The sequence below is a fragment of the Brachyhypopomus gauderio genome, chromosome 9 (assembly GCF_052324685.1).
Source record: "Brachyhypopomus gauderio isolate BG-103 chromosome 9, BGAUD_0.2, whole genome shotgun sequence".
Classification (NCBI taxonomy): Eukaryota; Metazoa; Chordata; class Actinopteri; order Gymnotiformes; family Hypopomidae; genus Brachyhypopomus; species Brachyhypopomus gauderio.
In genome coordinates, this window is record NC_135219.1 from 12077632 (window position 1) to 12104950 (window position 27319).

Genomic DNA, 27319 nt, shown 5'->3' on the forward strand with positions numbered 1-27319 from the left:
GTCAGGATTATGTGGCCGTTACTCACCATAGCTATGGTTACCCAGTTACCACTCACACTCGCTGCACACAAGACTTTATTAACACCTCACACACATGAATGTTTCAGTTAAAACCTCACACATTCATGACTGTCATTGTGCAACAGCTGTATGATTATTCTCTCTCTGGCTTCATGGGACCCACATTTTGTAATGCACCAACACAACTCCTACCTTTTGTGTTTGATTTTATTGCACGAGTAAGTAGTTATGGTCTCGACTTTTGTCTTTGTTGTTGTTGAACTGTGCCAAAGGTGTTGATTGGTGTAGTAATTCAGCCATTTTCTGTTGTTTAAGATGTCTGTGTTTTTATTATTAAAAGTCAGAAAAAAATACTGGTTTCGAGATTTTTTATGCATTTAATAAAGAGTGCAAGTACACCATTTACTTCTTACCTCTGACACACACACACACACCAACACCCACCAATAACTGCAATCCACACTATCAAAATTTGTACTATCATACATACAACACTACAAAAAGGCTCTTTAGAAAAAGGTTTTATTGACAAGAGTATATGCTTCTTGTGTATTTACTAAAGCTGTCTATTAGACTGTCTGCTCACACACAAAGCAGTGGTGTGCTACACAGGGGGTGTCTGATGCAGCTTTACCACTACCAACATAAACAACAGCCTCTGGCAGTAATGGTAGTAATGGTAATTGTAACTGTAATCTGGCAGTAATGGTTACTCCGACAGAGGCCGAGGCCCCGGGGAACACGAGGAGCTCCTGGCCTGTCCCACAGAAACACTCTCTCCATCGAGCTCCTGTCCCACAGAAACACTCTCTCCATCGAGCTCCTGTCCCACAGAAACACTCTCTCCATTGGGCTTCTGTCCCACAGAACCACTCTCTCCATCGGGCTCCTGTCTCCTAGCGCTGGTTAAATAGAGCACTGACTCCACAATATGGGCAGGAGAGATGGTGAGGTGTCTTGTCCATTAGCGGGACTCCTGCTCTCCTTCAGTGCACTCGTCCTTGGTTTACCCGAGTCTGTGGACAACCATGCTGCCTTCACCTTTAAAAAGAAGCTCAAACTCCTACAGGTGCGTTAACACACCTGCTGTGGCCCCACAAACAGATGACACAGATCAACACGCTAAGACCAAGGTTCCTCATTGGGTCTGCCAGTCATTTTCATCAGTGTATTATTAAACGGGAATCTGTGAGATTTGCATTGGCGGTTGTTAACTCATGGCTTGCGTTCTGTCTCTAATGTCAAAGGTCACTGAGACTGAGATCTGCAGAACTGTCCGAAACTCCTTCCACCTCGCCACCTCCATCGTCATGGTTACTGCCGAGGCCACTTCCAGCATCACTGATGTCACTTCCTGGCATGCTCAAACGTGCACCTTCCCCATGGCTTCTTTGTTTTGGGGCTGAAATGAAAAATGTTTAAAAGAAAAATCAGCTAGTTAAGTTAAGGCGTGAAGTGCACTGATGGCTGCAAACAGTCCAAGTCCGGTTTTCCTTCCAAGTCCTCTGCAGATCCTCATGGCCCACAGGACACAGCAGAGTGCTGGATCTACAGGGCCTGGGGCACAGGCCTGCAAACCCATGCAGATATGAGAACTTATCAGCAAATACAGAACAGACCAGCTGTGTGTGTGTGTGTGTGTGTGTGTGTGTGTGTGTGTGAGAGAGAGAGAGAGAGAGAGAGAGAGAATGTTCGTTTAAAAAGCACTTGGTAATAATGCATTATGCAAGAATATCAGTGTTGACATGTATGTGTGTGTGTGTGTGTGTGTGTGTGTGTGTGTGTGTGTGTGTGTGTGTGCTTCTGAAATCTGAGGCTTTAGTGTACATCATTCAGTTCCATATAGTTACATTTTTGGAACAAACAAACTCTCTTAATGGAGATGAAACATGACAACAAAAACAACTGTAACCAAGTAAGTCAATGTCTTGACATCATCACTGGGGAACTCCATTAAGTGTGTACACCAAACGGCCATTAACTACAATAAGCAGCAACCAGAACAACAATCTGAATCTTATCTCTCATCACAGCTCTTGATTCAGTGATCTGTTAACACATTCTAATCCTGCACCCAGTCTACAAGAATTTCGGCTTTGCTGTTTACACAGAACATTTTTCCAACAGAGTGTTGTATAGGGTCTCAAATATTGTCTATATCATGGAAACAATTCATGTATGTTTACACATTTACCTGCACATACGAGAGATCATGAAAAATCAAAAAGACAAATGAAGAAAGCACCTTCAGTAACAACCAGGAAAAAAACAGATCTGGAATTAATTCCACCTGATAATTCTGGAGCGAGAGCTTTACTCTGAACTCTCGACCCAGCAGGTCTGTGTTTTTATGCGAATGGGACACGGTGTGTCCATACGTGGTGCAAACTGTTGTGTGCAAACTGCAAAACAGTGTACAGTTGCACCACAACCTCTGAATCACAGTTGCACAACTTAACCTGATTACTTAGTGCATGTGGGTGAGATAAAGGTGATTGTTATTGTTTGTGTGTGCGCGTGTGTATTTCTAACCTGCTTCTCCTAGCCAAGATGTTTCCAGGTCATCTGAGCTCACCTCCCCGAGGCTGGGGGTAGGGCTGAAGCCATCCTCAGAGTCCGACCTTGACAACATCTGTCTCTGGGGACTCATCTCCACGGAAACAGCTGCCACTGGAAAAGGCAGAAGGTAAGGGAAGACAAGAGGAAAACAGACAGCACTGTGTGTGTGTGTGTGTGTGTGTGTGTGTGTGTGTGTGTGTGTGTGTGTGTGTGTGTGTGTGTGTGTGTGTGTGTTACTTGATTTCTGTGGCACATCTGAAGTCGAGGGTAGTCTGTCTCTCAGCACCAGATCTCGTACACTATCCTTCAGCTCAGATACTGTCAGCCTACAAAGTCACATACACACACACACACACACACACGTATACACACACACACACACACACACACACGTACACAAACACACAAGAGACACGCACGCACGTACATACACGCACGCGCGTGCGCACACACACACGTGCACAAACGTGCACACACGTGCACACACACGCGTGCGCACACATGCGCGCACACATACACACGCATCAAAGCCAAGAGAACAAAGAAAGCAGCAGGTGACAGGGTCATTTCAGGCTACTCTGTTGGTGTGTGTGTGTGTGTGTGTGTGTGTGTGTGTGTGTGTGTGTATGTGTGTGTGTGTGCATACCTCAGTTCCCGTACATCCATCCGCGCTTGCTGGTGCTGCGTGAGCATCCTGGCCAGGTCAGCGGTGTGTGTGGAGCAGGAGTCAGCGAGGCTCTCCCACGTCTGTACAGACGAGACGTGTCAGAGACACCAGACGCTCAGGAGGTGACATCACAGAGGAGACCTGGGGCAGGCCAGTGGCTGGCGACATCACACCGGTGTTCACACTGCCTTAAGCAGCCCAGCACTGCTGAACCAGTGCTCCCAGCAGGCCCTACCTTACAACTATGCTCATACTGTCTCCTTGTTTCTCTAACATCTGCTTGCTGTTGGTACACATCCTCTTCCTGTGTCACTACAAACACACACACACACACACACACACACACACACACACGTTCAGAGTGCAGGATTCCACCACTTCCACTCACTCTCTGAGAAATGAACTTGTCAGTGTGCACATATAGAAATGTGTACACACACACACACATATATATATATATGGACGAGTGTGTGCACATCTGTGTTCAGTGGGAGAGTGTGTGCACATTTGTGTACAGTGGGAGAGTGTGTGCACATCTGTGTACAGTGGAAGAGTGTGTGCACATCTGTGTACAGTGGGAGAGTGTGTGCACATTTGACTGAACTCACTCAGTTGTTTCCTGAGTTGCTCCATCTCCCTTCTGAGTTTCTCCACCTCTTCCTGCTGCAGTTTAGACCTGAAACTGAAGCAACAAACCCAAAGATGATACAAATCTCAAACAATACAGACACACATACACACACACACAGAATAATGCTCAAAGTGCAGGATTCCACCACTTCTACTCACTCTTTGAAACATGAACCAGTCAGTGTGCACATGCATTGTGTGTGTGTGTGTGTGTGTGTGTGTGTGTGTGTGTGTGTGAGGGAAGAATCCCTCAGCGCACACACTCTCTTTAGGCTGAGCGTGGCTGCTGTTTAAAGCCAGAGTGACATGGCACCTCCCTTCCAACTCCACTGACCTTTCCTCCTGGTTGCCTAGCAACACTGCCCTGTCGACATGGCCTCTGAGGCTGCTCAGCTCTCCCCCCACTTCCCTCTTCACCTGCCCTGGCCACCTCACGGCCCCGGGGCCCCTCTCCAAGTCCCGCTCCTGCACCTCCAGCCTCTCCCAAAGCATCCTCACCTCCTCTGGAAGCACACACACACACACACACACACACACACACACACACACACACAAACACACTTAAGTGCCTGGGGTGTTTTTTTTAAAGCTACATTCCATGGAGATTGGCTTACACCAGGTAATAGTATTATAAAACCCAACCTAACAACAAAAGCAAAACAACCCAAAAAGTGAGAAGACAAACAAAAGTGTAGCTGTCTGGTTCAGCACAAAGCACAAAGTGAAAACTCACCTTGTAATGTCTGAATTTGCCTTTGCTGAGCACATCTTTCCCTCTCTACTGACCGCAAGGTCTGTGTTAGCCAATCAATTGCCTGCATCATAAGCATCACATTGTCCATAAACAAGAGTATATAAAATGGATATAAAGCCATATAATGCAATCCAGATATACATGATCCAGATAATAAGCCAACGACATCAGCTGCACTCTCTCATTCATGAGCTTGCACTCACGCCCTCACACGGGTAGGAGGCAGATAGGTGTGAGGCAGACCTGTCTCTGGCTGTGGAGCTGGGCCTGTATAACTGCCAGGTCTGCCCACTGCACAGCCCCCAGAGCAGGGGGAACCAGGGAGAGAGTCGGGGGCGTAGCGAGATCCAAGCCCCCAGCATGACTCCTCTCGCTCGGCGGGTGCACACCTGCGAAAGCACAGCAACAGGAAATGACATGCAACAATGAAGTCAAACAATGACACAATGAGTCTCAAGTTTCGGAACTACAAATTTAAACACACACATAAAAAAAAGCTGCAGAATTACCTTCATTTGATTTGGAAACTCTTCCATGCCTAATAAGGCGTTCCTTTCAACACAAAGTGAAATAATAATTTATATATCTGAAAATTATTACAAGTTAGCAAAGTTGGAATAAAGGTAAACAGTGAGACGCCACCTAGTGGTGTCTCTGTCGATGTACACCTGTGAACGTTATTTCAGGTTAGCTAAGTACATATCTACAGCATTATGAGCCTTACCCGTATTTTAGCAACGCTGCCATCAGTTGCCGACATGATTGAACTCAACTCATTATCCCAGTTCATTTTTGTAGCCATCAACATAAAGCAGCAAGCCTTTGCAATCAGTGCTAGCTATAGTTGCAAACAAATATAATAAGTATGAGCATATAATTATAATAAGTATTAGCTACATTTATTACTTGCTATTGAGATGCTAAGCTAGTTAGCTGAGCGAGTTAGGAAGCTACACAACTCTCAGAGACTCTAGTATGATTATGAGAACTTGTCTTGGTTTCTTCTGGACATTTAAACAGATGTTACTGCGTTGTATTACAATAACTGGACAACGAAGAAATACAACAAAATCACCCTCACATATCCAGCTAGCTAGCTCACGACCTGCTAACAGCAGTGTGAACTACTGTTCCCGCAACACTCGCGCTGCGTGAGGATTCTGGGAAATGGAGTTTAAAAGGAAAACAACGAAATTGTTTTCCTTTTTAATGCTTGGATAGTTTGCTTTCATATAAACGTAAAATACGTTACAGAAAATATGTTTGTTTAAGTAAACATTATTATTATGAGTTGGAGATTTTAATAATGAATCACATGTTTTGAACAATATTTGAAGGGGATTTAGAACTCAATTACCCATCGGTCGGTAAGTGTGGGCTAATATGGCGACGCCCTGTGACAATGTGGAAAGTGTTGTTCGGACTCTCCGCGAGTCTTTGAATTCACTGGGGTTTGAAGTTTATCCTTTCAAGGTAGAGTCTTTGTTCTAAAGAGTTATTCGGTATTAATAAATTCAGTTGCTTGAATTGATATCAGTTTCTCCAGTTGATGTGTATCTACCTATCTAGTTATCTAGTTGGCGTTTTCTATGTAACTAGTCTTCAGAACTTTGTGGGCTTTGACAAAAATATTTTAACTTGGATTGTGCATATATACTTCTCATTCGCGACCCTTTTGGCCATTTTAAGTCTTTGACAGCGACGTAACACTTGTAGCACATGGAATTTCTCAGCAATATTACCCGTATGGAAACATTAATAGAAAGCAAGCAGCCAAATTGGTTAGCTATCTAGGTTATATAATTCCAAGTCCTCAGTTGGACGTATATGTTTCTGTGCAGATTGGATGGTACAACGAGGTTGTTTCTCCGGCCCATCACCTCATGTATTCAGCGGACACTCTTGCAGTAGTGATCCTGAGCACCCCGTCCATGTTTGAGAAGACGCTCATACCCTTCCTGCATAGAGGCTGTTGGGAAAGCATTAGAGATCCTATAGACGAGTGTGTAGCGCATTCCATCTACTCCTGTGTCTCTGAGGTACATCTGACAAACACGCTCACATGTAGAAGTTGTCCCAGGTGTGAGGAAAATATATAAAACCCTTCATCCCATTAATAGTCCCCTGCAGCCTCCATAATCTAATCTGTTATTTTACTGTCCTCCCAGCATTTTCCAGATCAGTGTGTGGACATAAAGTATGACTATGAGATGCTGCCCAGCAGGAAGCCAAAGTTCCTGGCTCAGACGGCTGCCCACGTGGCCGGAGCAGCACGCTACTACCGGCCGTCAGACATCAAAGATCCACCATGGGGGAGCAAGGTGAAGGACTGTCTTCCAGAGGACATGCACTTGTGGAATATATTCAACTCTGCTGGTATTTCCTGTAATAAAAACCACCCAACCTTTGGGCAAACTTGCAGATTTGTTCCAGTCCTCAATTAACTCCTTATGATATGTTGGAAATATTTGGATCCAGTGCAAGTAAAGTGTAGCCATGAGAGGACAAACTTTGTTAATTATCAGACAAGCCATGCTATTCAGATGTTCTTCATTGGTATCTGGGACCTCAATGTGTGCCAAGACAACATGGCCCACAAACTTCATGGATGCATGTTCAGGATAAAATCTCGAGTAGTTTTCAAATAATATTCTAATCCAGTGAATTCAGATGAGATTTACCTGGTTGGCCCACTGTTTGCTTGAATGATATACTTGCATGATTCGCTTGTAAACAACCAAAGATGATAGCTGTTTGGAAGAAGTTTGAGGCAATATTAAGAGCACCAGCCATCATGTCGGTTAAAATAATTAAGACTTCATTTGATCATTCCCACCCTCAGCTGAACACTGATATCTGAATTGCTGGTGGGCCTGATGTATATTACCTATAGCAGTCAGGTTATGGCCAAGTCATCGGAATTTGTGCAACGGTGTACTACCAACTCAGTGTAAATGTCAGAATGCAATATAATTTAGTCATAACATACAAATTTATTAGTATACAAAGTGATATTTTGGATTTATGTCTTTATTTCTAAAATGTCCCTCCATCCTCCTTTCAGAAGATGTTTGGAGTCTGTATACACCCTCAGTTTGGCGGTTGGTTTGCCATCCGGGCTTTAATGGTGTGGAAAGATCTAGAAGCGGGCGGAGAACTTCAGCAAGTCGCGCCACCTGACTGTGTTGCTTCACAGGAGGCCAGGATAAATCTGCTAGAGAAGTTCAACCTATGCTGGAAGGACTGGACCTACCGAGACATCATACCCACAAAGGAGAGCTATTCACCACGACAGAGGGAGTACTTCCTTACACCTCCAGCACAACGTGTGGAGTTGCTCAAGAAGTGGGGCTTTGGACCTCAGGCAGATGCTGAAGTGCAGAACTTAATGAACAAACAAGAATTCCACCTGGTAGAAGATCCTGCAGGTCCTGTACAATAGTAGTGGTTGTTGTTTTATGTTTATTTATTGATCATCAGTAGTATACCAAAAACGTGCTTACATAAGCTAAACAGGGATGAGTGAATATGCATTTAGTCGTCTTTAAGCCTGCAGGTAGCTCTCTTCAGAAATATTCACAAATGACTGTAGTTAATGGTGATTCATTTTATTAACAAAACAGTCCGTCACATTAAAAATGTGTACAGTAGTAGTGTGAATTTTTTTAAAGAGGATTTTAAAATTACTTCCTGAGCCAATTGGGTTTGCAGTTACACCCAAGCATGGTTCTGCCAGAGTTGATGGTGCACAGGAACAGGCCCAACAGGGCCACGCTGCCAAAAGCCCCCCGCTTCCTCTTATCAGGGTCTGCCCAAGAAAACACAGCAGGGCGTGAGGGACAGCTGCAGATATGATGCACAAAACCAGATACTATACAGTGGATTAGCTATATAGATACACAAAATCTATTACTTGACTTAAAGTCCTATGGTCCAAGTAGTTCTGTATTTTACACAGTAGCCACAAATATTCTGTCTGTATAATCACTGACGTCTAATAAAGTGTCTATCAAACTTATGCAAGACTTACAAATGAAAGAGGAAGAACTGATGTATAAAATGAAAAAGGGAATAAGGAACTACTTGCCTCCTGAGGAATATCCGTGTGCGTACACAACTCTACCCATAATCCAAACCGTTCCCAAAGCACTGGCCAGACGCTAAGGCACACAAACACAGAGGACAACATGAAGACAGTTGTAGGAAGTTTGTCTCTTTTGTGTGTGTTAATCTGTACTCACCGGGTGCTCTATTCCTCCAGCAGCCAAACAAAACAGGAAAATGGGTAAGATCTCAACACTGCAAAGAAAAGAAAGAGGTGATTCTCTGCCGATCTAAACATCGGGCACCGTTTTTCTTTACTGTGAACAGCTGTACACATACGTGTTCTGGTGGGCTCTCTGTATGCAGTTGAAGATTTGGCCGTTTTCTGGGTCATCGCTGTACATTGTGGGATACTGTGAATAAAGGAACGTCAATTTTCTAAGATATTAAGAGAAATTCATTTGTTACCACATTAATTTTTATAAATGGCCATATAACCTCTCCATCGGTTGATGTGTGGATAGGTGTGCGCTGCACACTCACCTGCACGTTATACTTGATGCGTGCCTTAACCACTTTATAAGACAGATAACCCATGAGGACAAACGTGGCTGCTCCGGTGAGAACCACATATCCATGTTCTTTAGACAGCACCGCCATTCTCACTTACGGTGGATCAAACCTGAACAAGAAACACACGGATGCAGTGTAGTCGCGGACGGGGTGTAATCGTCTATACATAGTCTATACATAGTCAAATGTGTGAATAAAATACTCTAAGTGCATCCGAATACTGTCAGCTAGGATAGCCAACTAAGTGGACCGAATAGCTAGGATTGCCAACTCCAAAGTGAAAGGAAAACGAGTATCAACTTGGCAGCGCCTACAGGAGTGAGCAGATAGCTTGTGTTGTGTTCATTTTGGGAACACACTTTTATACTGCATTGTACCTGGATGAAGCGGCTTGAATATATAAGTTTAGTCGGTTAGAAAACTGAGTGTTTAAAAGCTTTCGGAGAAAAAACAACAGTACTTTAGCTAGCTACGTACCCAGGTAGCTTATGTAGGTCGTCTCGGACGTACGGCGATTGTGTCGCACACAACGAAGAGGGCGTGGTTTGCGATTATGGCGTTATCATACGTCACGGCGTCACGCTGTTTGACCGGTCAAACGTGCATATTTCAATAGCGTTATGTTTTTCAGTACTAACCTGGTAAACAAGGTCATATATCAAGTTCAATGTTAACTATTAGACCGATATCACACGTATTAGTACTACTGACTTATGTTAAACCCATTGTGTAGACCGTACTGTATTCTGTACTTTGCTTCCATGAAACACTAGCTTAAGATTTTATATTATATAATATTATATATTTAGTATTTGACTATGTCAATGTATTTTGTAGCGTCACAGTACAGAAACACAATAACTAAACGAAGTTACAAGTGTCAATTTTACATCCACATTGTATAACAGAATGGACAAAACGTCACTGTAATATTAGATTAACATTAATAACACACGTTGAGCCTCATCGAAAGGGAGCTTAGTTAACAGATTAGTGTTAAACTGTAACATTTTTTGTCATGTATATATGTACATTTTAAATTCAATAACCGTATTCGTTCGCAATAAAACGTTTCACGCGACCTAGCTGCATTTAACTTATATAACAAATTAAGATTTTCCTTTCCAACAAATTTCTTTGAAATGTATAAAAGGCAAACATATTTTAATTGCAATATACACATGCAACCAAACGTATCAGGAATAAATAAATGTTGGGTGGAGTTTACATATTTAATAAAAGTTTGTTACATGGATTCCTACATAGGAATTCATTTATATAGCATATGGATGTACACTAGATGGCGCTATTCTCCACAAAAGAAAACTGCCTTCAACGTAAGCAAATGGTAAGTACAATTTACCAGTTTCACTGTAATCTAATACAAAATCATTCCGTTACCTTGTTCGATGTCTCAGTACTACTGACAACTCACTGTCTACTCACAGAGCTACCTTCTAACTCTACTGAATAAACACATATAATTATCTTACTTGTGCATGACCCGTCTGTCCAGTAATTTTCCTCTTGATCTTTCTACCTTGCCCCGTTAATAAGCACATTAGTCAAGACGTACAGCCACACCCATTGTTTGGCCATTTTTTTCATTCTATTTAATTCTGGGCTGCAATTAAATCCCCTTAGAAATGTTCTCCTCTTACAACTCTGCCTTTGCCGCTGTAGACCAGCCGACATCACTTTTCTCTCTCCAGACGGCACCTTTCTTTCTCTCCTGCTCTCTCTTTGTGAAACATCACAGCGGTGTGGATGTTCTTTGGTCAGGTTAAGACATGTCATCTATCATGACGTGCCTTCAATCGATAAGCAATTTTGTACTTGCAACAACATGTGCTATGTTCACCTTGACAAAGGCATGTCACAGTGTATGGAGTGTTGGAAAACTTTATCCCCCTCAGGGCAATCCCTGTCTCTTTAACTCCTTACCAGTATCCAATAGCAGACAATGGAAAAAAGGTCTTCTGTCTGGTTGACTAATCCTAGCTTACATTACCAAACAGATTTTTTGCAGTTATGCAATATAGATGCTGAAAGGTGGATTATATATCAACCTCAGATTCAACACAAAGCAGAAAGAAGATTTTGCACTATTGTGAACTATTGTGAACACATATCAACTTCAGCACACTTGATTTTTTTAAACACAAGATCCCCTTAAAATGTTTGACTTACAAACTTTTCTCTTTACAGTTTTTTAAGTATTGAATACAGACATCTAAAGCATGATAACAGTTACACGGCCCTTTAAAACTGTGTCTGTGTGCTGAGTTTGGTTGGTGCTACATGCAGATCTTGGTTCCAGAGCCCATTGTCAGGAAGTAGAATAAAAGGCCCAGACGCTGATCTTTTTGTTTGATCTTTTTTTGGCAGCCTCTCATGTCTGGGCACGTGCACACAAGACTCTGAATTGCACGAGCGCAGATGATATGGAAGAAACAAGTGGGTGGGGAAAAAACAACAGCCTATCAGTTGACAGGAGTCTGGTTTCCACCAGCATCACTGGACATCTCGTTTCTCCTTCGAGCGGGCATGAGCAGATCATTTCGCCCCTTGCCAAGGTGCACCAGCAGGGGTATCACTCCCTTTCTGTGCGAATGTGCCAGCCGTGAGTTATCCCTCATTGATTTGTCTCTGTCCGAAAGATAATCTCGCCTCCAGAGGTAACGTACACCCAGTGGAAAAGAGATTTGGTATTTCTTTCTTTCCTCTCACCAGACCTTCTATCATGCAGATCAGTAAGCTGAGAGTCTGCCGGGTTTGCTGGCGCGAAAGTGTGGCGACGTGGACCATGGAGTCGAAGGCTGTAGTGAAAACCTGCAACGATAACACAGGATCACGACACACTTCCCTGCTGCGATCTGATCACCCACGAGCGTTTACTTATATTCCTCGTTAGTATAGTGGACAGTATCTCCGCCTGTCACGCGGAAGACCGGGGTTCGATTCCCCGACGGGGAGAAGTTGACTTTAAGTCACAGCACGCATACTCTTACTTTTTACTTTCTGCTCTCACGGCCGAAAAACTGGAAAAAACTATTATATTTGGTAAATATTTATCGTATATCATTGTTTTTTTTTTCAGAGAGCACTGCCATTTGCATCTAAACAGTGGATAAACGCCACTGCTGTAGACTGAAAAAAAAAATAATAGTAATGATTATTTGCTAAATAAAATGAAATAGGTTATTTGACAGTGAGAGCACTACTGTACCCTCTCTATATGTTAATAATTTTATGCATATGCATATTTTATGTTCACTTTTAAAGAGTAAGGTAAGTGTGTGTGCTGTGACTAAAACGCAGTTTCTCCCCGTCGGGGAATCGAACCCCGGTCTTCCGCGTGACAGGCGGAGATACTGTCCACTATACTAACGAGGAACTGGAGATAGAGGCAGTAGCTGCTGCAGGCGGGCAGTCAGCAGGGGTTCAGTCCCTCAGTGGCATCTGGCAGCAGACGAGACACCAACCAATAATTACAATGCGTCATAATACTGAGTTAGGCTATATTTACGCAATAATACACTCGAGGTTCGTGCTATAACGTGTAATATTGGCACTGCTATTACACTGGCCTCGTGCCTACGACCGCAGCACAGCAGTGCCAATATTACACGTTATAGCACGAACCTCGAGTGTATTATTGCGATTATACCACAGTTCAATTATCGCTGTTTATTGAAAGATTTTGAGTTAAAGAGGACGAGACGACTTGTTTGGTTAAAAATACTCCGCCAGTTAAAATAGTTCCATTCAATGGCTCGCTGCTGAACTTACACAACACGGGAACAACCTTACCCAATAAATATTATAGCGGTAAATATACACAAAAACAACTGTTGATAAAGTTGTATTTATTAAAAATAAAGTACAACAATTATTGACCATCCACGGCTGATTGGAGGTTCGTTCAGGTATCTTTTCAGTCCAGCTCTTGCTATATAACTCTCCCTTCACGTTTCTGACGGATCCATAAAAACATCGTAAAAGCTGATTCATTTCATTTTTGTTGATAATACTAAAATCGACTGCAATGTCGTTGCTCTTTAAACAGGATGTAAATACATTAAGAGCCCAGTACGTTTGTTTTACGGTATTAACTTCGTTTCTCTGCATTTCCAGGTCATCCAAATCATTGTTTGTAAGCGTGACAAACCTTGGCTCATTGGAGGAATCAGGCTGGTCATTTATAGCTTCATCCTCCAGTTTCAGATCGAAACAAATGCTTTCGAAGCCAATATATTTAACGAACTCCCTGTAATTAATTTTGATAATGTTGCTGCTTGTTTGTAGTTGCGCTGTTTGGCTTGTAAACGCTGCTTCGTTGCTAGGTTACCGGTATGTGGCGGAGTAATACATGGAGAGCTTCGGTTACAGTGCTATAGCGTGTAATATTGGCACTCCTAGATCGCCTCTCAACCAATCACATTGTAGGGTCGGAACTAACTGTGGTATAATTTATGGGAAACGCAAACTGGAAGCATTTTTCGACAAGTAGCACAACTCGACGGAACACCGGCCCTGATCACAGTACCTGCAACAGCAACAGAGAAATCACAGCACTTGTAACAACAACTGCCCGCATGCAACTGCTTCTACCTACTTCTCCAGTTCCTCGTTAGTATAGTGGACAGTATCTCCGCCTGTCACGCGGAAGACCGGGGTTCGATTCCCCGACGGGGAGAAGTTGACTTTTTGTACCTGCGCGCGCGCGCACACACACACACACACACACACACACACACACACACATACACTCCAGCAGGGGTTCAGTCCCTCAGTGGCATCTGGCAGCAGGAAGTGGCAGATCCGCCGGCCGGAAATGGCATGTACTGGCACCTGCCACTTAACGAATGGCACCTGCCATTTAGCCAATGGCACCTGCCACTTAGCGAATGGCACCTGCCACTGTTTAGTGGCGCCTGCCACACAGCTACAGCGCATGCCGATCAAAACAGGCACATAGCAACACCTCCGATGACTCCAGCAGTCACTCATAGAAGCGGCTACTCTGCTAAGCTAACTAGCCTGCACGTAGCTCCACCATCGGTCTACGTAACACTGTTTTCATTGCTTGTTTTGTTGGGAGAACGACTAGCCAAATGTTATGCTACGGTTTCCGAAATACTTGTTTGAATGAACGAAAACATGAATTACAGATGTAATTCAAGTCGTCATATCTATTGAATTAATTGTGATGTGTTATTCATGCTAAAACTAAACACTGTAAAGACCATTAGGCGTGTGTTCTTGTAACTTTTATTAATACTTTTCATTAGTGTGATGCCTCATCAGCGTATGCAATGGCACGTAGCTAAACGCGAGTGGCACGTAGCTAAACGCCAGTGGCACCTGCCGCTCACACAACTCATTGTTGGCTCATAGTACATCAATACCAGCACGTAGCTTTTAATGGCACTTGCCACTGACGCCTGCCACACAGGATTAATGTGATCTCTTATTATCTTGAATCGATTGCCATGGCATATTCAGCAATACAGCACTGAGAAAACAACGTGTTTGTGTGTTCTCATTTATTATCTCATTTTCAGGTATGATACTGTGTTAAATACAAATTATACAATGGAAGTTGAAATCTGAAGAGTTTAAGGCTTTTAGGTGCGTCTGGAAAGCTTACCCCCCACTGGGGGACGGCGCTACTTCCCATGAGCCCCAGCGGCTCCGTTATTGATACGCGTTATGTGTAAGTGTTATGACATGCTGTTGTTGATTATGTGTTTGATTACGTGTTTTGTTAGTTTAGGTCACCCTGTATTAGTTTATGTAGTTGTACATTGTCTGAGTCTACCTACCGTGTTTGTGTAACGTTACTGTGCTAATGACATGCCCTCATGTTTAATACATTGAGTCTGTTTTGCGAGATCACGGATTCATGCGTGATTACGTTACAATTTAAATGAAAGTGTATTGTTGTCTTAAAATGCCACAACAATTGGGCGGCCCGGGTGATGGAGGCCTGCCAGCAATTTATTGTAAAATTGGAGTTTACAATATAGTGATGGGATTTTCGGCTCTATTTTGAGGTGCGGCTCTAATGGCTCTTCTTACTGTGGAGAGCCGGCTCTTTTCGGCTCCCAAACGGCTCCCCATATATATTTTTTACATTATTAATTAATTAATAGACCTAAAAACCTAATTTTATAACATTTTGTTTCATTACTGACATTGTTAAGCAATTGTGATGAGTAAAAATGCTGCATAACAATGCTTTATAAATGAAACTTTTATTATAACCAATTATTATATTATCACAAAATAGCACCAAAATAGAACGCAATACAGCTTGGCCAATTGCCTGCCGTTTCCACAAAAAAAGTGGAGATAACTTTTTTTTTTCAGTGTTTTCCCACCACATTATTAACTGAAAGCTGCGTGTGATTGGTCAGATGTGTGGAGCACACGCTTGACATGCGGACAGTGGAGATATTCTTTGCAGTGTTGTCCGAAACGATATGTGGTAGTATAAAGAAACACCCCTCAAAACAGGGGAAGGAACATTTACCTGACGAATTTTAATGTTGCTTTGTGTTCCAGGTTTGAAAAGTGCTAAAGTAGGCTAAAGTAGGCCTACTTGAAAATGTAACTGTATTTTGTTTCACAACAAATAGCTGTCTGACTGAATCGATGTGATAAAAAAGCGAATTATTTCGAATAATTTCGAGTATATGTATAAATATTTAAGTTTAAGGTGCTGGGAAATATTGAAAAGTGCTTGAATTCCATCTTGTAAAGGTTTATGAACCCGGCATACATAGCTTTGTTCATTGCGCTGGAGAGACCGCGATTGCGTCATTTTCGGCGCACGGACCCTCGCGCTGGTCGCGACGCGCCAAGTAGTATAAACTTAGCTTAGGCACCGACTGAGGAAATAAACTCTCCGCTCTCTACCACTGGCAGAAGCAGAGGAGGGAGAGGGAGAGACAGCGAGGCACCGAAGGACAAATAAAAACGATGTTGGAAAAAAACTGTGGCACTGTGGCACTTGCAGAGCACAAGCGCAATACTGAAGGAAAAAGCGGCTCCCAAATAGGATCATAAAACGGCTCCCATTGTGGAGCCGGTTCCAATCGTTCACTTCAAAGAGCCGGCTCTTAGAGCCGGATCGTTCGCGAACGACACATCACTAATACAATAATCATGATTGTAATGCGTTTATCATAGAGATGGGATGTAATTGTTTACAGTAAAAGTTGTTCTTCAAATGATTCACCGTAACTAGGTTTATTTAAAAAGTTGTTAATTTTACAGCGTGTTATTGTAAACTGTAAAAAGTCATTTTCCGTAAAAAGAACAGTTCTAAACGGTTGTCAAAAAGATACCGTATTGTTTTTTACATTGTCAGCATTTTTTTACGGTGAAGTTCTGGCAACCACAGCTGCCAGTAGGCCTATTTTACCATAAATGTAACAGATTTTTTTTTGTTTATGAAAAGCATTTGTATATACTCTTCAGGAGAAAAAAGTGAGAAAAGTACCAGGTTTTAAAAAAACATATATTTCCATAATTCTTTTATTCCTTTTATTTCTTATTTATTTACATTATTACATCCAGGGCGGACAGCAAAGTAGGAATTTCATTGTACAGGGAAGCTTGCTCCTTACTGTGCATATGACAATAAATCTTTGAATCCTTCAATCCAGGTACAAATGTTGTTTCATTTGGACCTGTGTGTCATACCTTCCTGCTTCAAATGTTCCGAATCAAGTACTAGGACCATGCAGAAATCGAACGCTCCGAGTTCTCAAGCCATTTGTTTCCCACATAAAAGATATTGAAACGTATGGGGCATACCCTCAACTTTCGTGTTTAAATGTTGAATTGCCTTGACGTCCTTATTCTGATCAAATATCTCGCCAGTCACGGCGCTATTAAATAAACGTTTAATAAAATTGTTTCATTGTCGCCACGCTACGGGTGTCCTCCCTTCTGCATCGTGAGGTTGTTGTTTTTGTTGGTATTACTGTATTAATAACTGTATTAATAACAAAGAAACAACAATAAACTGCATTATATATTTACTTGCCAGTAACCATAGTCTATTGTTTACATACAAAAGCTACGTGCTGTTATTGATGTAATATGAGCCAACAATGAGTTGTGTGAGCGGCAGGTGCTACTGGCGATTGGCACATGCCACTGGCGTTTAGCTACGTGCCACTCGCGTTTAGCTACGTGCCATTGCATACGCTGATGAGGCATCACACTAATGAAAAGTATTAATAAAAGTTACAAGAACACACGCCTAATGGTCTTTACAGTGTTTAGTTTTAGCATGAATAACACATCACAATTAAGTGGCAGGTGCCAGTACATGCCATTTCCGGCCGGCGGATCTGCCACTTCCTGCTGCCAGATGCCACTGAGGGACTGAACCCCTGCTGGAGTGTATGTGTGTGTGTGTGTGTGTGTGTGTGTGTGCGCGCGCGCAGGTACAAAAAGTCAACTTCTCCCCGTCGGGGAATCGAACCCCGGTCTTCCGCGTGACAGGCGGAGATACTGTCCACTATACTAACGAGGAATATAAGTAAACGCTCGTGGGTGATCAGATCGCAGCAGGGAAGTGTGTTGGAAAACCTTTGATTCCAAAAGAAGGAAGTAATTTTCCTTTCCTCTGTCGTCAAAGAGTCTAAACATTAACAAACAACGTGGGTCAATGCTAAATATCGTGTAGGTACCTTAATCGTCGGTCCGTTTGTGCAGAAAACAAACTCGGCTGAAGTTTGTATGTAATGTTTTTGGTGTTCTTCACAAAATAAACCGTGTTCACTCACCTCCTCCAGCACGGCCACTGTATTCCGACACAGAGCCATTCGGGTGGTAAAAATGGAAGTTGTTGGAGCTTTGTAGTCCTCGTGGGTTATGTCCATGAACTCACACACTGACAGTTGGTCTGGCATTTTTGTCTTTCTTCGGTGTTACTTAAAAAACAGAACAGAAACCTGTAACCGTACAACGAAGTGGCTAAAAGTTCAGTTTTCGCTCATTCCAGATTAACAGAGTAAAATACTTTTTTAGGAGAAAAAAAATTTAAGATTAAAAGCAACGAGTATCAGTTTCTAAGAAAAAGTTATAGGACTCCATCACACGCGAAACGGACGAATGCGAAATGATAGTTGACCATGACTTCTTCCTTTGAATAGTGTCCGCTCACCTCAGCACACCACCCACCGGCCGCGCTACCTGCTGCTTGTGCCCTGATAACCCGTGAGCCGCAGAAATGGGCCAGATATGGCGCATTTCCACTAGGGCCTGCTTGGCGCGGTACGGTTCGATTCGCGACGGTTTGTGAGTGTTTCCATTAGTACCAGTACCCTGTGAGCCGGCCCCTTTGGGTACTTTTTTCGTACCGACTCGCTTGAGGTTCTAACCGTTCCGAAGCGGTACAGTTCTGTGACGTGGAGGAACAGCATGACACTGATTGGCCAGGGAGTGTCGTCACAGGTTGCGTCAGGAGAGCGACTCCTCCGCTATGCTATGGACTCCTCAGCCATTTTTAAAACCCAAGGAGCGAAGTCTGTTCCCTGGTCAAACGCCGAGGTACAAACCTTTCTGTTAATAATCAGCGATCAAAAAATCCAGGGCGAACTGGACGGGGCCACTAGAAATGTAAAGGTTTTTAGCGAGGTTTCCGCGCTAATGGCCACTCATGGCTACCAGCGGTCCGTTCAGCAGTGCCGGTCGGTCCAAGCTAAAAAAGCTTAACGCGATTACCGGGCGGTGAAGGACCATAACGGACGCAGCGGAGCAAACCGCAAAGACTGGAAATGGTTCCAGCAAATGGATGTCATGTACGGTCACCGGCCAGCCAGTAACGGAAGAGAAAACGTGCTGGACAATGTCGGTGCTGGAGGCCACGGAGAATGGTGAGTGTATTGTGATTTCACAGTTTTACTACTAGGCTCGTAAAAGATGTAATATGAATGTAATATGAACGCATCTATTGTAAACGCAGGAATTTAGAGCTGTGTTTGTAGTTATTGTTACCACCACAGTCACTACTGTACAATAGCTAGCTCTTAGCCTTGCTAGTTGCTAGTTAGCTGTAGCCATAAACACAGCATGAGCAGCGATGACGTGCTACACATTTTGTGCAGTTACGCTATATTGTTGTTGCTTTCACGGGAATACTTGTGTTTAATATTTGTTATTTTTTACGTTCAAGATTCCCCTTCCACTGACGAGGCGAGCGGAGTTGGCGGAAAATGTTTCCTTCAACCGGGCTTTCCTCGGGGTGCTTGGCGAACTTGTGAACACCATGCGAGACAGACGCCAGTAAAAGCACACAAAATGTTGCTTGTAGTACTATAAATATTTATTTCATATAAAGCTATACGTATATATTTGCTTTTTGCACTTTTTTAAAACTATAACTATATTATTTACATATGTTGTACTTTAAATATCTATATTTCATAATAAAGTTTGATTTCATTTGATTGTATGACTGATGCTTTTTATGCAGGGTGTGTTCAGCCTGTTTGAGTAATACCAAATTATTATCAATAATTAGAGCAATCACATACAATAATGAAGATAAAGATAAATAAGATACAATAATGCTATGTGTTAAGGGGCGTCGACCGGTGTTGTGGTCGTATACAAATGATGTCACGACACTACAACCCGCGCGCCAACAGCGACTCCACCCACATTGGGGTGTTTCACCATTGTAATGGAAACACAACGCGACCGTTCCGTTGCGAATCGACCCGTACCGAACCGTACCGCGCCAAGCAGGCCCTAGTGGAAATGCGCCAATACTGTCCACTATACTAACGAGGAACTGGAGAAGTAGGTAGAAGCAGTTGCATGCGGGCAGTTGTTGTTACAAGTGCTGTGATTTCTCTGTTGCTGTTGCAGGTACTGTGATCAGGGCCGGTGTTCCGTCGAGTTGTGCTACTTGTCGAAAAATGCTTCCAGTTTGCGTTTCCCATAAATTATACCACAGTTAGTTCCGACCCTACAATGTGATTGGTTGAGAGGCGATCTAGGAGTGCCAATATTACACGCTATAGCACTGTAACCGAAGCTCTCCATGTATTACTCCGCCACATACCGGTAACCTAGCAACGAAGCAGCGTTTACAAGCCAAACAGCGCAACTACAAACAAGCAGCAACATTATCAAAATTAATTACAGGGAGTTCGTTAAATATATTGGCTTCGAAAGCATTTGTTTCGATCTGAAACTGGAGGATGAAGCTATAAATGACCAGCCTGATTCCTCCAATGAGCCAAGGTTTGTCACGCTTACAAACAATGATTTGGATGACCTGGAAATGCAGAGAAACGAAGTTAATACCGTAAAACAAACGTACTGGGCTCTTAATGTATTTACATCCTGTTTAAAGAGCAACGACATTGCAGTCGATTTTAGTATTATCAACAAAAATGAAATGAATCAGCTTTTACGATGTTTTTATGGATCCGTCAGAAACGTGAAGGGAGAGTTATATAGCAAGAGCTGGACTGAAAAGATACCTGAACGAACCTCCAATCAGCCGTGGATGGTCAATAATTGTTGTACTTTATTTTTAATAAATACAACTTTATCAACAGTTGTTTTTGTGTATATTTACCGCTATAATATTTATTGGGTAAGGTTGTTCCCGTGTTGTGTAAGTTCAGCAGCGAGCCATTGAATGGAACTATTTTAACTGGCGGAGTATTTTTAACCAAACAAGTCGTCTCGTCCTCTTTAACTCAAAATCTTTCAATAAACAGCGATAATTGAACTGTGGTATAATCGCAATAATACACTCGAGGTTCGTGCTATAACGTGTAATATTGGCACTGCTGTGCTGCGGTCGTAGGCACGAGGCCAGTGTAATAGCAGTGCCAATATTACACGTTATAGCACGAACCTCGAGTGTATTATTGCGTAAATATAGCCTAACTCAGTATTATGACGCATTGTAATTATTGGTTGGTGTCTCGTGAGCTTTAGCTCGTGTTAGCTAATTAGCCAGATCCTAGCCAACACTGCAGTGAGGTTTTACAAGCGGAAAGGATGGAATCGCAGGATGTTTATAATAGATAAGTGTTCAGCTATTAATAATTTGTTGGCATTTGTGAATGAATTGTGATGTTTGGACTTCTAACTGACTGACAATTGGTGGTTAAATGATGCAGAAGTTGTGTAGGTACTTTGCACATAGTTCACGCGATGATGACAGGAGTGGTGTGGACGTGTTTTAATACTACGCTCATTGGCTCTCATTTTTATTAAAAACAAATCCAAAATCTGTAGCAGTGGTATTTTTCTTTGAAACCAGCTCGCTTGACTCAAAAATAACACTCAATCGCAGCCTCTGACAAATATCTCGGGGTGGGGGTGGGGGGGGGGGTGAAAATATAATCATAAATGAAAATATAATCATAAATATATATTTCTCATTACTCATTACATTTCTATTATATTAATATTATTTCTATTATATTACATTATATTATATTATATTATATTATATTATATTTCTCATTACATTATATACTGTACAGTATTTGTGCACCGATATATCTTGTAAATATCATCTTGGTTAAAACACTACAATGACTGTACAATTAACTGTCATTAAATTGTCATCTCTCAATTTGCCCTCACAAACAAGTGCAATTGAATGATATAATGAAAAGGGCCTATCGTCATTGTGGCTTTTTTCCCTCTGTATGATCTTAGTGAACAGCGCCACTCCATAACCAATCAGTGAGCTCCAACTGCCAATCAGTGCGCTCCAACCCTCTCCAGATGTTACCATGCGATTCATTTTTGGTAACATGTAAATGTAAGTGTTTGTGTGTGTGTGTGTGGTGACAAAAGTGTAACCTCTCCCCGTCGGGGAATCGAACCCCGGTCTTCCGCGTGACAGGCGGAGATACTGTCCACTATACTAACGAGGAACTGGCTAATATAGCAGTCCCTTTAACCTGATACTGTACAATCCCTCTCTCTCCTCTCTGGGAATGAGTTGAAACATTCACACACAATAGTACCAAAGATAACTAACATTATTTCACTATTTCGTTCATTATTAATTTTATTAAGATATAGTAATGTCATAATATAGTATGCATACTGTATGCAGTATATTTGTATTGAGCAGAACCAAATTAAGTATATCAGTCTGGCCTTCTAAACCGTTCCAGTTTCTAATGTGGCCCCTTGGTAACATTAATTGCCCACCACTAGCGTAAAATACTATACTACTTTAAATTCTCGTGTTTAAAAAAATTTAACGTCCTCCCCGTCGGGGAATCGAACCCCGGTCTTCCGCGTGACAGGCGGAGATACTGTCCACTATACTAACGAGGAGCTGTAAAGATGGGAATCACTATTCGTTTTATCTATGAAGGAACAAACATTAAGAACTAAATACAGATAACTTGCTTACGATGAACGTGCAAGCTGTTAGTAAAGATAAAATGTAAAAATTTATAACTATTGAAAAAGATACTAAATCTGTTTTTAACCATCAAAGGAAGCCCCGCCGTGAGGCAGGGCATCAAAAAATTAGTTTATACTCATAGTGCTCCTCTCCACGGAAATCTTTAGTAAAAGGCGAAAGATTTATACGAGATGAAGAGAAACAAGAGTGTACTAAAGAAAACAACGCCTAAAACACATCTTGTTCAAGAGTAATACATTTCAAGAAAACGGTTAGGTGCTTGATACGACAATGTTTTTCTCAAAGCATCCGCGAATAATTACATCTGTTACATATAGTAGTAATTTGTGTTGAAAGTATGTTATAACCAAAAAATAAAACGAATTAATACACTTTTTATTATAATGGTTTGACATGCGCAATGCATTGTGGGTAACACGTACTTCCGCTTCCTTGGATTGGCTCAGTTTTATCATTCAACACATCACACATAGCAAACCGCTTGGCGTTGTTTATCTGTCCTTTAGTGTCTGATTTTTAAACTGTGCAAAAAACGCCCTATTTTAGGTTGATTTATGTTTTATATTCATATAATTCTCTCGGGAAAACCTTCAGTAAAAAGCGAAAGATTCACTCGTACTGAAAAGCCAGATCGTGCTCAACAATAAAGCGGATGTTAATAAGACGGCTACCCGCCACGAAGAAATTAAACCAAAACACAAGACAGTTACACCGGCTTAAGTTTATATCTGTTCAGGAAACACTTTACACGCCACATCACGGGTGTATCAGAATAATGCCCTCAATAATGTCATAATACAACAGACCATTTTCACCTAATAAGTACTTTTCCAATTCTTATTTTGTACCATGTAAGGAAGCCCCACCGTAAGGCAGGGCATCAAAAAATTAGTTTATACTCATAGTGCTCCTCTCCACGGAAATCTTTAGTAAAAGGCGAAAGATTTATACGAGATGAAGAGAAACAAGAGTGTACTGAATTCGGATGCCGTCGCAACAGTTCTACATCAAAAGAAAAACATTTCAACAAGACGGTAAGATGAAGACCGCGACAGTTTAAGTTTCACATCAACAGCAAACTATCAGCGTTACGACCAAAAGCCACAACTATTGGACACACTCTCTATAATCAATAAAAACGTACTTTTAAGTTACATTAAATTGCCCGACTTTGACCCGGGCAATGCATTGTGGGAAACGTGTACAACGCCTTACTGGGATTGGCTAGTTCAGTGAACGAGAATCGAGGATTAAAGAACCTCGTACGAGAAATCGTTTAATTTAGGAACACTATAATTTACTATTGAACATGAAGTTGGATGAACACAAGACGAATGATGGCTTCAATTTAAATAAAAATTGCATTAAAATTAAATAGTAGATTACAAAGAAGTGGCTACCTACATAATTGGTAACGTTGACGTTTCTAAACAATTTCAAGTCTCACTACAAAAAAGACTAAAGATGAAATTATAGATAGATGGCCACGGCATGACTGTCACGATGTTAAAGTACTTTACCAATTGCATATACTGTTCGTTTGAGTTTTACGGGCTGCAGAACGTGGATTCCAATTCATCTACGTTGTGACGACGTCTACTGTGAAAAGTGTTAAAGGTTTACCATTAGTATAGAACTACGATTCATTTACATAAACCAGTATTCCCGGACACTGCAACGAACAGTAAATACACGATTGTTTAAAGGTAAACTGTAAACTGTAGACTACAATTACAGCATGACTTGCCACAGAACCAAACATTTAAATAATAAGCAAAGATAAAAATTATTAAAGAAAGTTAGCTGTCCATTAAAAGTAATCTGCTGCAATCAAGTGGAAAACTTTGACATCTTGGTGGAGACAGGGCTATAATTTTTCATTTCAGTTCTACGGCCAATTTAGCCATACAGGTAAACCAAATAGCTATATTTATCTGAATCTGTTCATTGTTGTTAATTATTTGTTTGCTTACAGGTGCATTTTAAATCTACCATCACATTTCACAAAAAGGTTATAACTTGCACTAATTGATATTAAATTATTCGTCTTTTGGATAGTTATACTTTTGTGCTGTTTGCTTATATTGATGATAGCACAGCGAGAATATTATTTATGGGTTAAAATGTTGTGCAAATATCACATACACATCAAATTTTCAAATGATATAAAAATGTTCTATAGGCAGACCCCCAATTAGTACGCTGCACCAAACAGTACAGAATCCTTATCAAACCAGAGGTTCGGCTGTTTAAGTCATAATATAAAGGGCCCGGCAAATTACAGCCAGTGTACAGCGTCAAAGCAACGAGCTGCACAGTTCACTGCTGGCCCCATTACCGGGCCAATCCCATGAGACTTGGAAACACTGTTGAGACACTGAGAATTGGCTGCCATGTTCAGCGATTACTTATGAGTTGCTTATGCAGTGCAGTGAACTATCGATCCCACTGGTTTAGTGACTAGACCACCAGACTCCGTTGTCAGGGCAGACGCTTCAGAACAAGGTCATGGTCTGCCGTTCTCGATATAAGTGGCAGTCTTCGTCACCACTAGGGGCTGTTAAATCGTTAGATTTTGTTTGTTTATGAATGGTGAGAGTAAACGATGCAAAACCACTCTACCCTGCGAAGTCTCTTTCTCGCCTCCAGAGGTCGCTAACGCCTCACTACTGAGGATAGTTCATCGCTGTAGCTCGTTGAACAGGATTTATAAGGGATCCGTTGAAACTACTCTATGTGAATCTGTATAATTTCAGGTGTTAAGTCAAATAACCTCTTGTCTATTTTCCTGGTTCAGTTTGGCATCTTTGGGTTTGCTTGTCTCTCTGTTGTTTTGCACATCCCGGTTTCGACTTTGGATCATTTTCATGATCGTGATATTAAAACCTACCTGCCCTTGAATACCTGTCTTGGTGTTCTCAACTGTTACATTCCCTTTCGCTCTCCCATCCGCGGTGTCTCCCCGTGCCATGCCGTGAGGTGAGGCCTCTGATAGGTGACCCCTGCATTAAATAGTAACGATGTCTCTTTCCTCACCTCCACCTGACACCCTCCCCAATGCAAGCTGAGCTGCTGGTGACTACCCAAGGATGAAAGTTACACTAATTAGCTCAATCATTGAGTTTATACTGGCTTTTCTCAGAGAATGTGACCCCTACTCCTGCAATGACTGCCAGGGGGGCAGTGCCATGCAACTTGTGAGGAGAATACCACTGGGACCCTGATCCAAGCTTGATACAGGGTTAAGAATTAAATGTAGATGGTTCAGTGATTTTACTTAATGTATTTTCTGAAAAATAAAAAAAAATATTTCAGAAATAAACTCTTTGTTGTCTTGTTATTCTTACACACACACACGCACACACACGCACACACACAGTGTTGTTTTACTATTATTGAAGGGGTCTTCCATTGTTAAAATAATTACTATATCTAATTAATACTATGCCAATGCTTAAGTAAGCAAAATAACTCGTTTGTCTCTTTTTGTGTTTCAAATCCTTTTATTTAGGAAAAAGCACTGATTGTACTGATGGGTCTCCACAAGGTCAAGAATATCAGATGTTCCTTCCCTTGTGGGGACATTTGGTCCCTGTGGAGATATATAACACACACACACACACACACACACACACACACACACACACACACACACACACACACACACACACACACACACACACACACACACACACACCTTTAGCATTTATGACCCCAAATTCTGTACTTGACAGCTTCATGCATACCACGAGTGAGCTTCTGTTTCATTATCTTTCCCAGGTAATTAAGCTGCTGTATTGAAACACCAACCGAGAATACAGCATCCATTGGAGTGGATTGGTTAGTATTGCATCCTTCCCTGATCAGCAGCACATGTTCCAATACTGAAGAGCACCATTAAGGCCCTCACACTTAAAAGCAGCACAGACTCTTACAGGCTAGCAGATTTCCCACGCAACTTTCACGGGGCATTGCCAGCAGTCAGAGACCACCACTCTCCCCATCAGCAAGTGGCCTTCACTGTAGGAGGACGAGACAAATGCAGACGGGAATTACCACAATATTTTGAACATTACACAACGGGTCGAATCACTGATATAATGTACGTTCTTTTATGTGGGCTTGTGAAAGTGCTGTGAGGTGAAACATCTATCAGAGGCCTGAGATTGATAAAAAAAATATGCAACAATTATATGGCCTTTCACTTCATACTGGGCGTGTGCATTGATGAATTTGTTTCCGCCACTAAGTTTGACTTAATGCACCTATAGATCAGAGAGCATTATTCTTCATATCACTGTCAATGTACAATATCATTTGCATTAATTTGTCTGTGGGATCAGGATGACGTCAGAGTCAAAAACATAAGATAAAACCCAGGAGATGCTCTCACAGTTATAGGGCAGAACATTCAATCAAGTTAACAAGCAATCGCAATGTACAATGGTGGAGTTTGTTTTTAGAACACTTATCAGAAGACCAAGAAAATGGTAGTACAAACACGAACTTCTACTTCTACTGTTCACACAGAGCATAAAAACTTTAGTGATTCCCCATTCACCTACTGGCAGGCTTGGATGGATATCTACATTCTTTTATCAGCACTCCCATTTGGATCATAAATGATTCA

The 27319-nt window shown here is 41.8% G+C and overlaps 3 protein-coding genes and 8 non-coding genes across 14 annotated transcripts; 3 read left to right on the forward strand and 8 right to left on the reverse strand.

The window, feature by feature from the left end:
- Positions 1-110: 110 nt before the first annotated feature.
- LOC143523056 (uncharacterized) lies at positions 111-7382 on the reverse strand. Of its 3 annotated transcripts, none has more exons than XM_077017189.1 (12): positions 7313-7366; positions 5356-5469; positions 5141-5183; positions 4875-5020; positions 4611-4692; positions 4212-4380; positions 3856-3929; positions 3483-3559; positions 3227-3327; positions 2818-2906; positions 2554-2691; positions 111-1423 (listed from the first exon to the last, which is right to left on the reverse strand). In XM_077017189.1, the coding sequence occupies exons 1-12, from the start codon at positions 7349-7351 to the stop codon at positions 1263-1265; spliced, it is 1233 nt and encodes a 410-aa protein (XP_076873304.1). In that variant the 5' UTR covers positions 7352-7366; the 3' UTR covers positions 111-1262. The 3 variants fall into 3 exon arrangements, 2 of the variants coding, with proteins under 2 accessions (XP_076873304.1, XP_076873305.1); XM_077017190.1 differs by lacking the exon at positions 7313-7366 and adding an exon at positions 5707-5775; XR_013133206.1 differs by having other exon boundaries at positions 1286-1423; positions 2554-2739; positions 2784-2906; positions 7313-7382.
- mmachc (metabolism of cobalamin associated C) lies at positions 5976-8405 on the forward strand. 2 transcript variants are annotated; one of them, XM_077017192.1, is made up of 4 exons: positions 5976-6104; positions 6473-6670; positions 6800-6952; positions 7696-8405. In XM_077017192.1, exons 1-4 carry the CDS (start codon positions 6015-6017, stop codon positions 8071-8073), a joined length of 819 nt encoding a protein of 272 aa, XP_076873307.1. In that variant the 5' UTR covers positions 5976-6014; the 3' UTR covers positions 8074-8405. The 2 variants fall into 2 exon arrangements, with proteins under 2 accessions (XP_076873307.1, XP_076873308.1); XM_077017193.1 differs by having other exon boundaries at positions 7699-8405.
- mgst3a (microsomal glutathione S-transferase 3a) lies at positions 8224-10969 on the reverse strand. The gene is made up of 7 exons (XM_077017194.1): positions 10742-10969; positions 9726-9886; positions 9219-9357; positions 9015-9088; positions 8873-8930; positions 8719-8791; positions 8224-8439 (listed from the first exon to the last, which is right to left on the reverse strand). The coding sequence occupies exons 3-7, from the start codon at positions 9333-9335 to the stop codon at positions 8315-8317; spliced, it is 447 nt and encodes a 148-aa protein (XP_076873309.1). The 5' UTR covers positions 9336-9357; positions 9726-9886; positions 10742-10969; the 3' UTR covers positions 8224-8314.
- A 1183-nt stretch (positions 10970-12152) lies between these two features.
- Positions 12153-12224, forward strand: trnad-guc (transfer RNA aspartic acid (anticodon GUC)). Its single transcript has one exon. It is a non-coding gene; the product is annotated as a tRNA-Asp (tRNA).
- Positions 12225-12572: 348 nt separating this feature from the next.
- trnad-guc (transfer RNA aspartic acid (anticodon GUC)) lies at positions 12573-12644 on the reverse strand. The gene has a single exon. It is a non-coding gene; the product is annotated as a tRNA-Asp (tRNA).
- Positions 12645-13875: 1231 nt separating this feature from the next.
- trnad-guc (transfer RNA aspartic acid (anticodon GUC)) lies at positions 13876-13947 on the forward strand. The gene has a single exon. It is a non-coding gene; the product is annotated as a tRNA-Asp (tRNA).
- Positions 13948-17730: 3783 nt separating this feature from the next.
- Positions 17731-17802, reverse strand: trnad-guc (transfer RNA aspartic acid (anticodon GUC)). The gene has a single exon. It is a non-coding gene; the product is annotated as a tRNA-Asp (tRNA).
- Positions 17803-22111: 4309 nt separating this feature from the next.
- trnad-guc (transfer RNA aspartic acid (anticodon GUC)) lies at positions 22112-22183 on the reverse strand. The gene has a single exon. It is a non-coding gene; the product is annotated as a tRNA-Asp (tRNA).
- Positions 22184-22523: 340 nt separating this feature from the next.
- trnad-guc (transfer RNA aspartic acid (anticodon GUC)) lies at positions 22524-22595 on the reverse strand. Its single transcript has one exon. It is a non-coding gene; the product is annotated as a tRNA-Asp (tRNA).
- A 168-nt stretch (positions 22596-22763) lies between these two features.
- LOC143523694 (U5 spliceosomal RNA) lies at positions 22764-22879 on the reverse strand. Its single transcript, XR_013133440.1, has one exon. It is a non-coding gene; the product is annotated as a U5 spliceosomal RNA (small nuclear RNA).
- Positions 22880-23547: 668 nt separating this feature from the next.
- Positions 23548-23663, reverse strand: LOC143523706 (U5 spliceosomal RNA). The gene has a single exon (XR_013133451.1). It is a non-coding gene; the product is annotated as a U5 spliceosomal RNA (small nuclear RNA).
- Between the last annotated feature and the right edge of the window lie 3656 nt (positions 23664-27319).